Source organism: Mizuhopecten yessoensis, unplaced genomic scaffold, assembly GCF_002113885.1.
Source record: "Mizuhopecten yessoensis strain PY_sf001 unplaced genomic scaffold, ASM211388v2 scaffold10751, whole genome shotgun sequence".
Classification (NCBI taxonomy): Eukaryota; Metazoa; Mollusca; class Bivalvia; order Pectinida; family Pectinidae; genus Mizuhopecten; species Mizuhopecten yessoensis.
Window position 1 is genome coordinate 172857 of NW_018408703.1, and position 13624 is coordinate 186480.

At 35.7% G+C, this 13624-nt stretch overlaps 1 protein-coding gene across 1 annotated transcript; it reads right to left on the reverse strand.

The window, feature by feature from the left end:
- Window positions 1–7872: 7872 nt before the first annotated feature.
- LOC110462140 lies at window positions 7873–12976 on the reverse strand. The gene is made up of 4 exons (XM_021515983.1): window positions 12762–12976; window positions 10923–11000; window positions 9334–10545; window positions 7873–8871 (listed from the first exon to the last, which is right to left on the reverse strand). The coding sequence occupies exons 3-4, from the start codon at window positions 10529–10531 to the stop codon at window positions 7991–7993; spliced, it is 2079 nt and encodes a 692-aa protein (XP_021371658.1). The 5' UTR covers window positions 10532–10545; window positions 10923–11000; window positions 12762–12976; the 3' UTR covers window positions 7873–7990.
- Between the last annotated feature and the right edge of the window lie 648 nt (window positions 12977–13624).

A 13624-nucleotide genomic window follows, 5' to 3' on the forward strand; every position in this document is an offset into this window, starting at 1 on the left:
CGTTAGGGACGTTAAGGCTGGTTAGTTAAACGTATATCGGTGTTCTGGGACGGGTTGGTTTTCAACAACATAATTACTTATATGCCTTATTTTACCCCGTGGGGGCTGATACATATAGTTATATGTAGTTTTACTAAACATACGTTCTCTTCTACACACTGTAGGTTTTGTTCCAGAGCTACCACGTTAGGGAACGTTAAGACTGGCTAGTTGAACGTATGTGTTTCGGGAGGGGTTGGTTTTTACCGTCGTAATTACCTATAGGCCTTATTTTACCCCGTGGGGCTTATATCTATAGGTTTACTTAATTAACATACATTCTTTTCTACACACTGTAGGTTTGTTCTGTCTTGTATTATATGGTACTGTTATTAATGTGCGTACTGTTTCCCGTGTTTTTAACGGCTACCTTAGCCGTGTGATATGCAATAAATGTTAGTTAACTTTGAAACAAGGTGTTGATTGATTTATAACTCGGATAGTCCTCCACATCTGACGGACCTTTGTCTGACTGTACAGACGGACACTAAAAAGGGACGTTCTTGGGGATTGCCGCCGGCCAGCTTGTCGGTAGACTTGGGGAAAACATTAATAACTATACGATCACTTTCATCTACCGACGCTGGACAGGCTCTCCCCACGGACGTCCTATTACAATATCATGAATATGTATGTACCGGACGAGTGATAATTTTAATGAAATAGCACAACATTATGTATCTACATATGGCAAAAGAATAAAAGAAATTCAATTTTAACCCCATCCCACAAGTCCCGGTTCCTACGGACAAGAAAATGTAAAACTTGGAGAGGATCATCGACTTTCATTTGATGTACGAACTTGCTATTGTTCCGAAATGACCCGATTGATAACTATTTTTTTACCGAATCGACCCAATCGATGTGTCGCAACCACTTCGTCCAACATTCATATTGTCAACTTCTGACAGTGGCATCGAAATATCATAAGAAAATAAGATATTTACAAGTGTCTAAACAATTCACTCCACCGAAGTTAGAGTTACTAAATGGTGTCGGGTTTGTTTAGCCCCTAATCCAAGGTGTTTCGCCCCAATTGTTAGATCAGCTTGGTGTAGGTCATCATGGTCAAAATGTTTTCAATATCTTGTATCTTTGCCACCTCTTGAGAAAAATAAAATGAAGGATAAACTTGGCTATTGAGAATAAAGACAAACTTACTGGTTCTGATTAATACTCGCTCACACAGGTACATGTAAACAATTTTAGCTCACGTGAGCTTATGCGATACCGCGGCGTCCGTCGTCTGTTCGTTAACAATTTCTTCGAACGACTTCTTCTTAACTACTGATTGGAATTTGACTAAATTTCACTGGAAGCATCCCTAGGTGGTGGGGATTCAAAATTGTACAAATGGTGGAGCTGACCCCTCAGGGGGCTGAGGGGCGGGGCCAAAAGGGGGTAATTTGGCTATATTGCTTTAAACAACTTCTGTATAACTGTCATGGATATCGACCATATTTGGTCGGAAGCATTCATGAGAGGTAGGGATTCAAAATTGTACAAATTTTGTTGCTGACACCCCGGGCTAAGGGGTGGGGCCAAAACAAGTTTATTACTTGGAAATGGTTGAGATCCCTACCGTGTAACCATATATACAATTGCTGAGTATAAAGAGAAGAATGCACAGTTGCTTCCAGGATGGCCCTAGGGTCTGGCCCCACCCTTTGAGACATAGTCCCTTGGTCATAAATTTGAAACGGTTGAGATCCCCACCCCAAAACTATAAATACAGTTGTTGGGCATAAAGAGACTATTGCAGTCATGATATTAGAATGGGTCCCAAGGTCTGCCCAACCTTTGCAGACTTAACCCCTGTGTCATAACTTTGAAACGGGTGAGATCCCCACCCAAATCTATAAATACAAATCCTGGGCAAAAAGAAACGAATGCAGTCATGATATCATAATTAATCCTGGGGTCTGGCCACAACCTATGGACCTTGTTTGAGTCAAAGCTTGTAAACAGTGGAGATTCCCACCCCATAACCATACATAAAATTGCTGGGCATGAAAAAATTAATACAGATATGCTACACGGATTGGCCTTGGGTTCTGGCATATTTCCTTGGATCTCATTTGGAGAATATTTTGCCATGATTAGTTAGATATCCAGGTTAGCGATACAGGCCCTCAAACAGTGGGCTGACAAACACTCCCTCACATAAAACAATTCACTGTTTTATTTTAACATTTTCCACAAACTCAAACATTATGTTCCTTATCCTGACAATGATTTCTGTATAGACTGTCAGTCCCAATTTTTCCTACGATGGTGGTGGCTGAGGATATTCCTACTGTATGCGTGTTTATTGTCACAATGGTTGCATAAAGTGAGAGTACATGTACATAAATATGTATTGCTTAAAATGGTAACGTCTCAAACGTCTACTTGTACTTGATGATTTTCAGTTCATCTGCCCGAAGAGCTTCTTGTTGTTTTACCTTTATGTCCGACCCAGAGAGTGCCGTCATCATGTGATCTTCAACATGACAAAGAGATCCATTTTAAGTATACTATTTGGTTTAGTTCCATTTTGCTGTATCACAATGCATGATAATAAGAGGCGACCGATGAAGCCCCCTGCAGACTCGGTGGTTTGTTTACTTCCTTTTCCAACTACTTTCTGTTCAGTTGTCTCTCTAGGCACACACCCTCATATGACACGACTGTTGCGAGGACGACAAACACAAAAACAATATAATGGAGATATTACAACCTATAAAGAATGGTAAGTTAATAGTTTAGTCACCCCTGGGGGAACCCCAGCGGGGACTATTAATCCCTGTTTGAGTCCCAGATAGATATTCACATATGTTGCCAATCGCACTGAACAGCTTTCATGTGTTTGCTTCTGTCGGAATTTACCAGGCGCTAATTACAAGCTCTTGGATAAATCGGATATAGAATGTCCTTTAAACAGGAATAACATACAACCTGAAGGCGTTCCAAACTTCACACGGGAATAACTTATAACCTAAAGATGTTCTGAGACTGAAGCGGGCACCGTTGAGGTTTCCGAGGAGGTACAATGTTATATTATGGATTGCTGTTGATTCATTGAAATATTTTATGTCGGACCAATGACTACTGTAAATATTCGCGTATGGAGTGCACTTTTTTGTACCTGCTGCACCTACCCATAGCATGCTCGTGAGAGGCGACTGAATTTTGGATCTTATCTTTTATCTTCTTTCTAAACAGCTTTCTTCTTCCAAATGTCTCCCTTGACAATGCCTCGCTTTTTGCCTTTAGTTGAGCGTTCGCCTATCGGAGGCACGTCATCAAGCTCCAAGTCTGCAATCAATACATTAAGCGAACGCATATAAAGTCAACGATGCAATCGTCATTACATGATTAAATAAATATATAAAGTCATTAAGGGCTATTCCTGAAATAACAGTATGGCGGTGGTGGGAGGCACTTCTTTCCAACCCCCTCAGCCCATAATTATATTTTCCCCATGGACTACAACCCCACCACTATATATGTAATCATTATAGGTGCTTCCCGCCTTTCATGAACATATTTTTCTGTGATGGTCCTATAGATACATACAAATGTATAGTATTTTTTATTTTATTTTTTCAGTTTTGACAGAAAAATAATTGTCAACATTTAAACGACCACTGCGAAAATGTGTACCACCAATCATATATAAAGGATTTCTTTAATTGATTTATCACTGTATCTGGCCACATCTCCACTGTCGAATGCTGTTGGTAACCTGTAGAACGACCTATGGATTTCAATGTCATGCCCCATAAATCCAGCAATATTTTCCTAGTCATTTTTTGTCAGGTTCATAACCGGACTTGCGATTGCGACATGCTTGTGAAGCTGGTAATGGTAAGGTTTTCAGGTACCGACAGTTTGGCTTCCCTACCAAAACGTCTAAGGCTGTGTGCACTTCTTCTTGGATTCAGAGAGTCAAATGAAGACTTTGGAAAAACGTACCTGTGATCTGGATGCACGCTAGCTGCATCTCTGTATTTCATAAGACACTCTGCTTGATCAGTAGCATGCTGTAATAGAGGGCTATCAAGTTTGTTCAAATAAATGACCTTGACATATATTCAAGGTCACAGGGGTCAAATATTTTTGATGATTATTCCAAGTTTGGTTTGCCTATCAGCTGTACCTTTTGAGATATACACAAACTTGCTTTCAAAGCAGACATTAAATTTGATGTCACTTATTTAACCTGACTTATGTACAAATTAGGAAGACCCATCAATTTTTGTTTGTTTGTTTGATTTTGTTTAACGTCCTATTAACAGCTAAGGTCATTTAAGGACGGCCTCCCCTGTGTGCAAGATGCATGCGTGTAGTGTATGTGTGTGTATTTTGGGAGGCTGCGATATGTTCGTGTTTGTCTTCTTGTAATAGCGCGGAACTGATGCCGACTTTATAGTGCTACCTCACTGAAACATACTGCCGAAGACACCCAGCAGGACGCCCCACCCGGTCACATTATACTGACAACGGGCGAACCAGTCGTCCCACTCCTAATTTGCTGAGCGTTAAGCAGGAGTAGAAACTGCCATTTTTAAAGACTTTGGTATGTCTCGGCCAGGGGACAGAACCCAAAGCCTTCCTCACAGGGGCGAACGCTCAACAAATGGCCAAAAGTGAGGCATTGTCAAGGGAGACATTAGGAAAAAGAAAGTTATTTAGAAAGGAGAGAAGAGATAAGGTCCCAAATTTAGTCGCCTCTTACGATCATGCAATTGGGGGCAGCAGGTACAATTCTTACGCCCTACCTGCAGGCGAGTTGACTTTAAGTGACACTCATCGATCATTTACTTTCAACTTGAATATTTAAAAGAGTTTAAGACTGTCAATACTTGCCACAAATCTGGCTTTGAAATGGTATATCGCACACAATATTCACCAACAATGCCTCCATGTTTAAACTGGTAATAAATTCTGCTAATTCCAACAGATGCTTCCTAGAAAAGACATCAATGATGAATTCCAGTGTATCAGCACTGAATGTGTTATTAAAATCCAGCAAGTGAAACACTGTTTTCGCTATAAGTTCCGACGACTGCCGAATTAAGCGCGATGCATTGTGAACGGAGTGTATGTTTGACAGAGACCGGACTCGATGTAACACTGTTCACCATTGTAGAGAGTAGTCACGAAATTGCATGGCTGTGTTCTAGACAAACTCCTGAAGTAGTTGGCGAGGTAGTTCAGTGAGTGAAGGTATGTTAGCAGCACAAACACACCGTCGCACACACACCCCTCTCTCTCACATAAGATCATTTCAAAAACATTCCTGAACAAAATAGGCATTTACACGAACTTTCATCTTTTCAAATCTGAATAGTAGCAATTAATTAACAAAACTAACAAACGAGTAAAATAAACAAGAAAAAAAACACCTAACATTTTAATCAAAATTAGTCAAACCTACTATACATAACGTGAAAGCGGTCTTTGGGTTCTGGTTGAGCGGCGTGGCGGGCACGATACTAATTGTATCTTTTGAAATGTTTCCACACACCTCTGCCAACACAGCTGTGAAAATGAATGTTTCAGTTGATCAACTGTATCGTCATCATTCGAAATCACTCAAATCTCAATAGTACAAAGGACTATATGCACTAAGGGGTGTTTTTGGCCCCATGCATTATTCCCTTTATACTTATACCAATGGAATGTGCAAGTAAAGACCTAACAAATTCTGTAAAACTTAAAATGTTTTTTTGTGTTTGTCCTTAGCAACAGGCCATAGCAACGGGCCATAGTAACATATTCAGCTCTGGTTTAAAAAGACAACATTTTGTGTTAAAATTAACATTTTGAACTCAAAATTTCATGTTCCTATTACAGCTGTAATATTTGTTATCTTAGACTAACAGTTTCTTTTTATTTATTCAGAGATAAAAGAAAAATATAATGATTTTGACCATAGCAACAAGCATCTTTGCATAGAAACTGACATTATTTACGGCTATTTTACATACAAATCACTACAATATACACATATTTGATACATACATTCATTTTCATTTACATCCAGAAAGTTAACTATATATTGTGTAATTTCCATTTAATTTTAGTGATTTTCCAAATACAACATTTTGACCATAGCAACAAGCATTTTTGCATAGCAACTGACATTATCAAAAAGAAGACCAAACGACAAATATATAGTTAAGGATTCTTTAATTGTTTTAATTATTGGCAAAGTATGGTCCTGGCTTCAACACATAGAAAGATGAACTCTGGGAACAGCAGCTCACCATATTAAATCGGTAAATATTTTGATATAGGGTACTGTTAAATGAATTTAAAATCAATTGTGTTACTGTTGGTCAAGTGAAACTCCGCCTCTCAACAAGTTGTACTTCATTTGATTAACAGATTTACTGGATGAATGATTAAATCTCATTATTACTATATTTTAAATACAAATCACTACAATATACACTTATTTGATACATACATTCAGTTTCATTTACAATAAGAAGTAAATTATATATTGTGTGATTTCTGTTTGATTGTAATGAACTTTACAAAACCAAATAGTGCATTATAAACATTTTGATCGCAGCAACAAGTATTTTTGCATTACAACTTTCATTATTTACATCTATTAAGCATACAAATCACTAAAATATACACATATTTGATACATACATTCATTTTCATTTACAATAAGAAAGTTAACTATATATTGTATGATTTTTGTTTGATTATTGTGGTTTTCACAAAACAAGTACATGTAGTACATTATTAATAAATAAGAATTGCTGCAAGTCAAAAGCAACTCTCATTTTCTTTGTATTTAAAGGAGATTAAAGAAAAAAATAATTAAGAATTAGACGTTGAAAAAATAACGTTCTCAATTCAGAATCAAAATGAACTTGGTGTTATTAAAACACAACAATAGAAACTTAATTGTAACAGACTGATGGACTATCAATTTCATTTATATGCTCAGCTGTATACTGTATACATGACAATGTATATGCTCAGCTGTATACTGTATACATGACAATATATATATGCTCAGCTGTATACTGTATACATGACAATGTATATGCTCAGCTGTATACTGTATACATGACAATGTATATATGCTCAGCTGTATACTGTATACATGACAATGTATATGCTCAGCTGTATATTGTATACGTTACAATGTATATATGGTCAGCTGTATACTGTATACATGACAATGTATATGCTCAGCTGTATATTGTATATGTTACAATGTATATGCTCAGCTGTATATTGTATACGTTACAATGTATATGCTCAGCTGTATATTGTATACATGACAATGTATATGCTCAGCTGTATATTGTATATGTTACAATGTATATGCCCAGCTGTATATTGTATACATGACAATGTATATATGCTCAGCTGTATATTGTATACATGACAATGTATATGCTCAGCTGTATATTGTATATGTTACAATGTATATGCTCAGCTGTATATTGTATACATGACAATGTATATATGCTCAGCTGTATATTGTATACATGACAATGTATATGCTCAGCTGTATATTGTATATGTTACAATGTATATGCTCAGCTGTATATTGTATACATGACAATGTATATATGCTCAGCTGTATATTGTATACATGACAATGTATATGCTCAGCTGTATATTGTATAAGTTACAATGTATATGCTCAGCTGTATATTGTATACATGACAATGTATATATGCTCAGCTGTATATTGTATACATGACAATGTATATGCTCAGCTGTATATTGTATAAGTTACAATGTATATGCTCAGCTGTATATTGTATACATGACAATGTATATATGCTCAGCTGTATATTGTATACATGACAATGTATATGCTCAGCTGTATATTGTATAAGTTACAATATATATGTTCAGCTGTATATTGTATACATTACAATGCATATGTTCAGCTGGGTATTGTATACTTTACAATTTGTACCAGAAATCATTCTTCAGTATTGTCCACAGTTGCATTTTCCCCGGCATCATCCAGACACTGTGCTAACTTTTTCCCCTTTGCCAAAGGATCATCCTGGTGTCTTTGGTATCCAATATACCATAACACACTGGCTACATGGGCACAACAGCCTACCACTCGTGCTCCAACTTTGCAGGTGCAGTACCATCCAGATATTGGGCAAGACATGTCCTCCAATATGTACTTGATCCAAAGTGTATGTACCGAGTTCTTTGAATGACGAGATTGTATCTTGACTTGTAGCAAACTTGGGAATTCTGTACAAAACATTAAGTCGTATGTTCCCTCATCACTTAAATGTTCCTTTGAATAGCAGATGCATTGCTTGATCTGGTACACACCCATGGTAATACTCCTAAGATCATCCATACTTAGGTGAGGAAAATCAGATAATACATCATTGATACTATCAATTTTCTTATAAGGAACTCTCCTCTTCACCAGGTTATTTTCTTCCACAAACTCCTGGACTTTATTAGACAGACACACTTTTTCCAACATCTTCGTGGCCTCCTCTTCCAATTGTGGGTCCATATTAGCTAAAGGTGGACGGAACTTGTTGCATATTGCACAAATGATTCGGACAAAATCGCCGATCTGGGGTACAAGAGTGTTTGGAACAACTTTATCAAGGAGTCTCCACTGTTTTAGCCTACCATTGGCACTCTCTACCACCCATCTAACCTTTGTGACTAGCCTTGAAAGGTTTGCCTCTTCAGTGGTATGCTGTTTTGCACCTTTCTGAAGGTAGGAAGGCATTTCTACCCTCAACCCACTTTCCTGTAGAAATTCCACAGCATCCCTAAAGCCTCTATCCACCACCATGACATCATTCTCCTTTAACCAATCTGCAATGAAGGTTAGAAATAAATATTAATATATATACTATCTATGCCACTGGCTTAAAGTAAATGATTATGTGATCTAACTTACTTTCATGGTCTGGTTATTTTTATAAACATAAACTGATCTTGGAAATTCAGTTGCTACATAATTATTTATCAGGTGAAGTATACAGTGTAATGACTCCAAAATGAAAACCTCACCAGAAAAAAAAATGACATCTGAATTAACTATATTTCAACATTAGAGGTATACATGCAGTGTTAGATCCAGTGTTCTGTATAAATACATCTATGAATTAACCGACAACTTCAATAAATTAATATTGCATTCATGGTCAAGTTTTGTCCATTTTATTTGCTAAAATGACCTCTTACAAAAGACGTTAACTTCATATATAAATTCAAAAGTTATCCTATTTCAATGCTGATAGATTATATGAATATTAAAATAAATTGTATGTTTACCTTTCATGTCTTCTGAATTCTTGTTCATCATGTGCTTGATGATGCTTGCATCATTGTTACTGTAGTCTGCCATATATGGTCCAAGAACGCTCAGCACATAGCCATCCGAACCAACAACCATCATTGGTTTAACTAAAGGACGGTTTTTATGAAGACTGTAAGAGCGGCGTTGAAAATAATAGTCACTACTCTTCTGTATAAATATGTATGTGCCATCTAACAAAAGAACAGCTTCATCTTCAGCCTTTGTGAAAAGAGTCCTAGCAACAGGTGTTGTGTGTCTTTCACAAAACTCTTGATGTGATATATGTTGAAATCCTAAATGCTTAGGAACAAATGTATCCATTAATTCCTCTTTTACCGAGGGAATTATACGCTGAACCTGAGCTTCAGACAGACCAAATAGCGAGGATAATACAGAGTTTGGAAGTCCAGTTCTGAGCTTAGTGAGAAAGACAGCAAGACATGTTCTGGTTGACCTGTTTAAGTTATTCCGTAACTTGTGAATGTAGGAACTCAGCTCATGAAACTGATCTCTTGTAAGGCCTGTGAGATTCTTATAATCAGAATCTAGAAGTGCAGTAGGTACATCAAAATTCAGATGAGAAACAGTTTTCATCAATGTTCTAACATTGTCCAAGAGATAACAAATCTCAGTTCTTGAAAGATTCTCTGAAGCTTTTGAAGAATTAAGAAGAATTACACTTTCTGGAGTAAAGTATTCATTCACAAGATGGAACTTACAACATCTACTATCACTGTTAATAAAAATGCCTACATGAACAAATGCCTGTGTAACAGCAGAAGCAGGTACAACAGTAAGGTGATTGCGATGTCCCGATGGTTTTCTACATACTACACAGTTCTTATGGTTCCGTGGGGTTGAACTGATTTTCAGTTCAACAGACTTTGGAGATTTCAAGACCTGAGATGCATCTCTCTGTAAAGCTGGGCAGAAATCAGGATCTGTCTCCTGAGAGTTTGACAAGACATGTTGATTGTTATTCCGTGTTAATACCAGTGGATCTGATCTAGCCAATCTCCTTCGACAAGCTGAACACAACACGTCTTCTTCAGTCAATGGTCGATAAAGTTTCTTTTCAGCTTTTCCCCTTAGATAAGGTGGAACAGGACGACGGGCTGAGGGATCAGATCTGCACCTCTTTGAACACTCAACACAACAAAAGTGCTTTGGCATATTGTTTTTGCAGTCTGGAAAAGAATAGGAACTTACATTATATGGTTTTTGGCAAAATGTGCTAAAACTTGAAATCACTATTTAGATACAAATATATTATAGCGATCAGGTTAAAACATGATTTCATCAATCTGTCTCGGAGTGAGCAAATATTGATGACACTTAAAAATAATTGTATAATTGTAATTGTATATTGTGATGCTAAATTGCCAAATAAAAATGCTCAAATAATATGAAAAAAATGAACATTGAAAAATATGTTTGACTGAGAAGTTACTTTAAGCCAGAAAAACTCTCTTTGGTTGCTTCGTCCTCTATATAGAAGGGAGAAGACCCAATGGTACAGTAGTACCCTTTACTTTAAGTAGAATAAAAATGTACTTTTCAATACCTGCATGTCAGTTTACTGCAAAATCTTGTGATCTTCAATATCTGTTCATCCCATGCTGGCCAAGATTTGTATCTCCAGCTACAAATATCAAAGAAAAATTGATTTCAAAATAATTTGTGTAATTTTTTAAAGTTATAATGCAAAGTATGAAAAGCTTATGACAGATGGATTAAGTATTACATGTACTGTGTTATATGTGTAGATTCATCTCATACTTTATATGTATATTAAATAATATTGTCCTTTTAAAATTATGTAGGTTAAAAGTTACAAGTGTTAAAATAAAATAAAAATCTTTAAAAATTGTCACACCTACATCAGAATAAGTGATATGCCATTGACAAAACACAAAATAGAATTAATATTTTTAATAATTGGGGGTCAGTTGGACCAAGTTGTAATTATCTATCATGCATCATTTTATTCATGTTGAACGAAAACAAATCTCTCTACTGTACTGTTCTATATATAACATCCTCAATATCTAACCTATTTATCAATAAAAAACAAAAAGTCTTTGTAAATCATATTACCAAAAAGATTGATTTCAACTTTTGATAAAGTGAAAATTGTTAATAAAAAATAAAAACTCATTCTGGTTAATCCCATTATATTCCGGCCAACTCTCTTCATCTATCTGGTCTTATTCATGTTGAACGAAAACAAATCTCTCTACTGTACTGTTCTATATATAACATCCTCAATATCTAACCTATTTATCAATAAAAAAAAAAAAGTCTTTGTAAATCATATTACCAAAAAGATTGATTTCAAGTTTTGATAAAGTGAAAATTGTTAATAAAAAATAAAAACTCATTCTGGTTAATCCCATTATATTCCGGCCAACTCTCTTCATCTATCTGGTCTTATTCATGTTGAACGAAAACAAATCTCTCTACTGTACTGTTCTATATATAACATCCTCAATATCTAACCTATTTATAAAAAAAAAAAAGTCTTTGTAAATCATATTACCAAAAAGATTGATTTCAAGTTTTGATAAAGTGAAAATTGTTAATAAAAAATAAAAACTCATTCTGGTTAATCCCATTATATTCCGGCCAACTCTCTTCATCTATCTGGTCTTATTCATGTTGAACGAAAACAAATCTCTCTACTGTACTGTTCTATATATAACATCCTCAATATCTAACCTATTTATAAAAAAAAAAAAGTCTTTGTAAATCATATTACCAAAAAGATTGATTTCAAGTTTTGATAAAGTGAAAATTGTTAATAAAAAATAAAAACTCATTCTGGTTAATCCCATTATATTCCGGCCAACTCTCTTCATCTATCTGGTCTTATTCATGTTGAACGAAAACAAATCTCTCTACTGTACTGTTCTATATATAACATCCTCAATATCTAACCTATTTATCAAAAAAAAAAAGTCTTTGTAAATCATATTACCAAAAAGATTGATTTCAAGTTTTGATAAAGTGAAAATTGTTAATAAAAAATAAAAACTCATTCTGGTTAATCCCATTATATTCCGGCCAACTCTCTTCATCTATCTGGTCTTTAGTTCCCCCCCCCCCCCCCCTTACGACGTTTTGTCGGCAGATATATTACAACTCATCACCTTCGTAGTAAACAATTTATGTGTTGGCGATATAAGGTGGTTATAAGGTAGTATTTTGTAGTATTGAATACAGTATTAGGTAATATTTGGTTGCATTAGGGCTAGTATTGGGCATTTAAACTTGCCAAGTAACTGTCGTCTGCCCGTCTGGTTTTCAACATCTCGGGACAGTTGGCAAACTCACCAAACATCGATATTACAAGCTGCATTCTATATTCTGTGTGCATACACATTATCTTTAAATAAACACCTACCAAATATAAAGTATTCTGGATCCAGCAGATGAAAACTCCACTTCTTTGCAGTATAATAGGCCGAAGAGCAGCTTTGTTATGATTAGCGCTTTGTTGACGTTTCCGCGGTAGGAGTACAGTAGTTTAATCGACAAGGTCCGGAATTTACGGAAAATGTGAAACTTATTTTTTATCATTATCAAATTTTACTTTTCTTACGTTTAAAATATGATACATAAATTAAATATACATTTTGAAATAAGCAAAGTATAAAATAATATTTTTACAAAACAAAAATATGTGTGAATTATTTATCACAGGAACGACAAAATCCGGATAAACTCGTCGCTTCGATTATTATAGTCATCGCTCATTTTGTGTTTCGGACGAGGTTCGCCTTTTTGAGATATTTTTTCAATCTTTAGATATGAGCGCAGTCGTGCTCCAAAACGAAACTTAAGGAGTCGATCTGTTTTCCACAAAGAAAGTCAAAACTAAAATATCTTTGTGGAGCAAAACTGCGCTCCTACTTAATTTTGATGTTGTACACGTAAATTTCTGTTGTTTTCGCGAAAATCTCGTACGTGCGCCTCAATAAACCATCCCGATTTTATATTCAAGACAATATAATTAAAATCAAAAGTTTTTCCAGAACTATAATGCATCTTAATTATTATTTCAAATCATAAAAATGTAAAATTTGTAAAATCATGAATGTCAGAATATTGGGGCAGATAACGGGGCATACCGCATTTGATCCTTTGCTGTTTTGAATAAAAATGCTACGGGAAGAAGGATAAGAAGATGAAGAAGGAGGCAGTCCCCCATTTTTCCTCTGAAATTATAATTAACGCAGGAGTATCCTTACCTTATTACATGTAATT

Excerpts from the sequence above, each read along its gene's own strand:
- LOC110462140 (XM_021515983.1), bottom strand. The coding sequence starts at position 10,531 with ATGCCAAAGCACTTTTGTTGTGTTGAGTGTTCAAAGAGGTGCAGATCT. Across the intron at positions 8,872-9,333 it reads GAATTCAGAAGACATGAAAG|ATTGGTTAAAGGAGAATGAT; the intron begins GTAAACATACAA and ends CCTTCATTGCAG.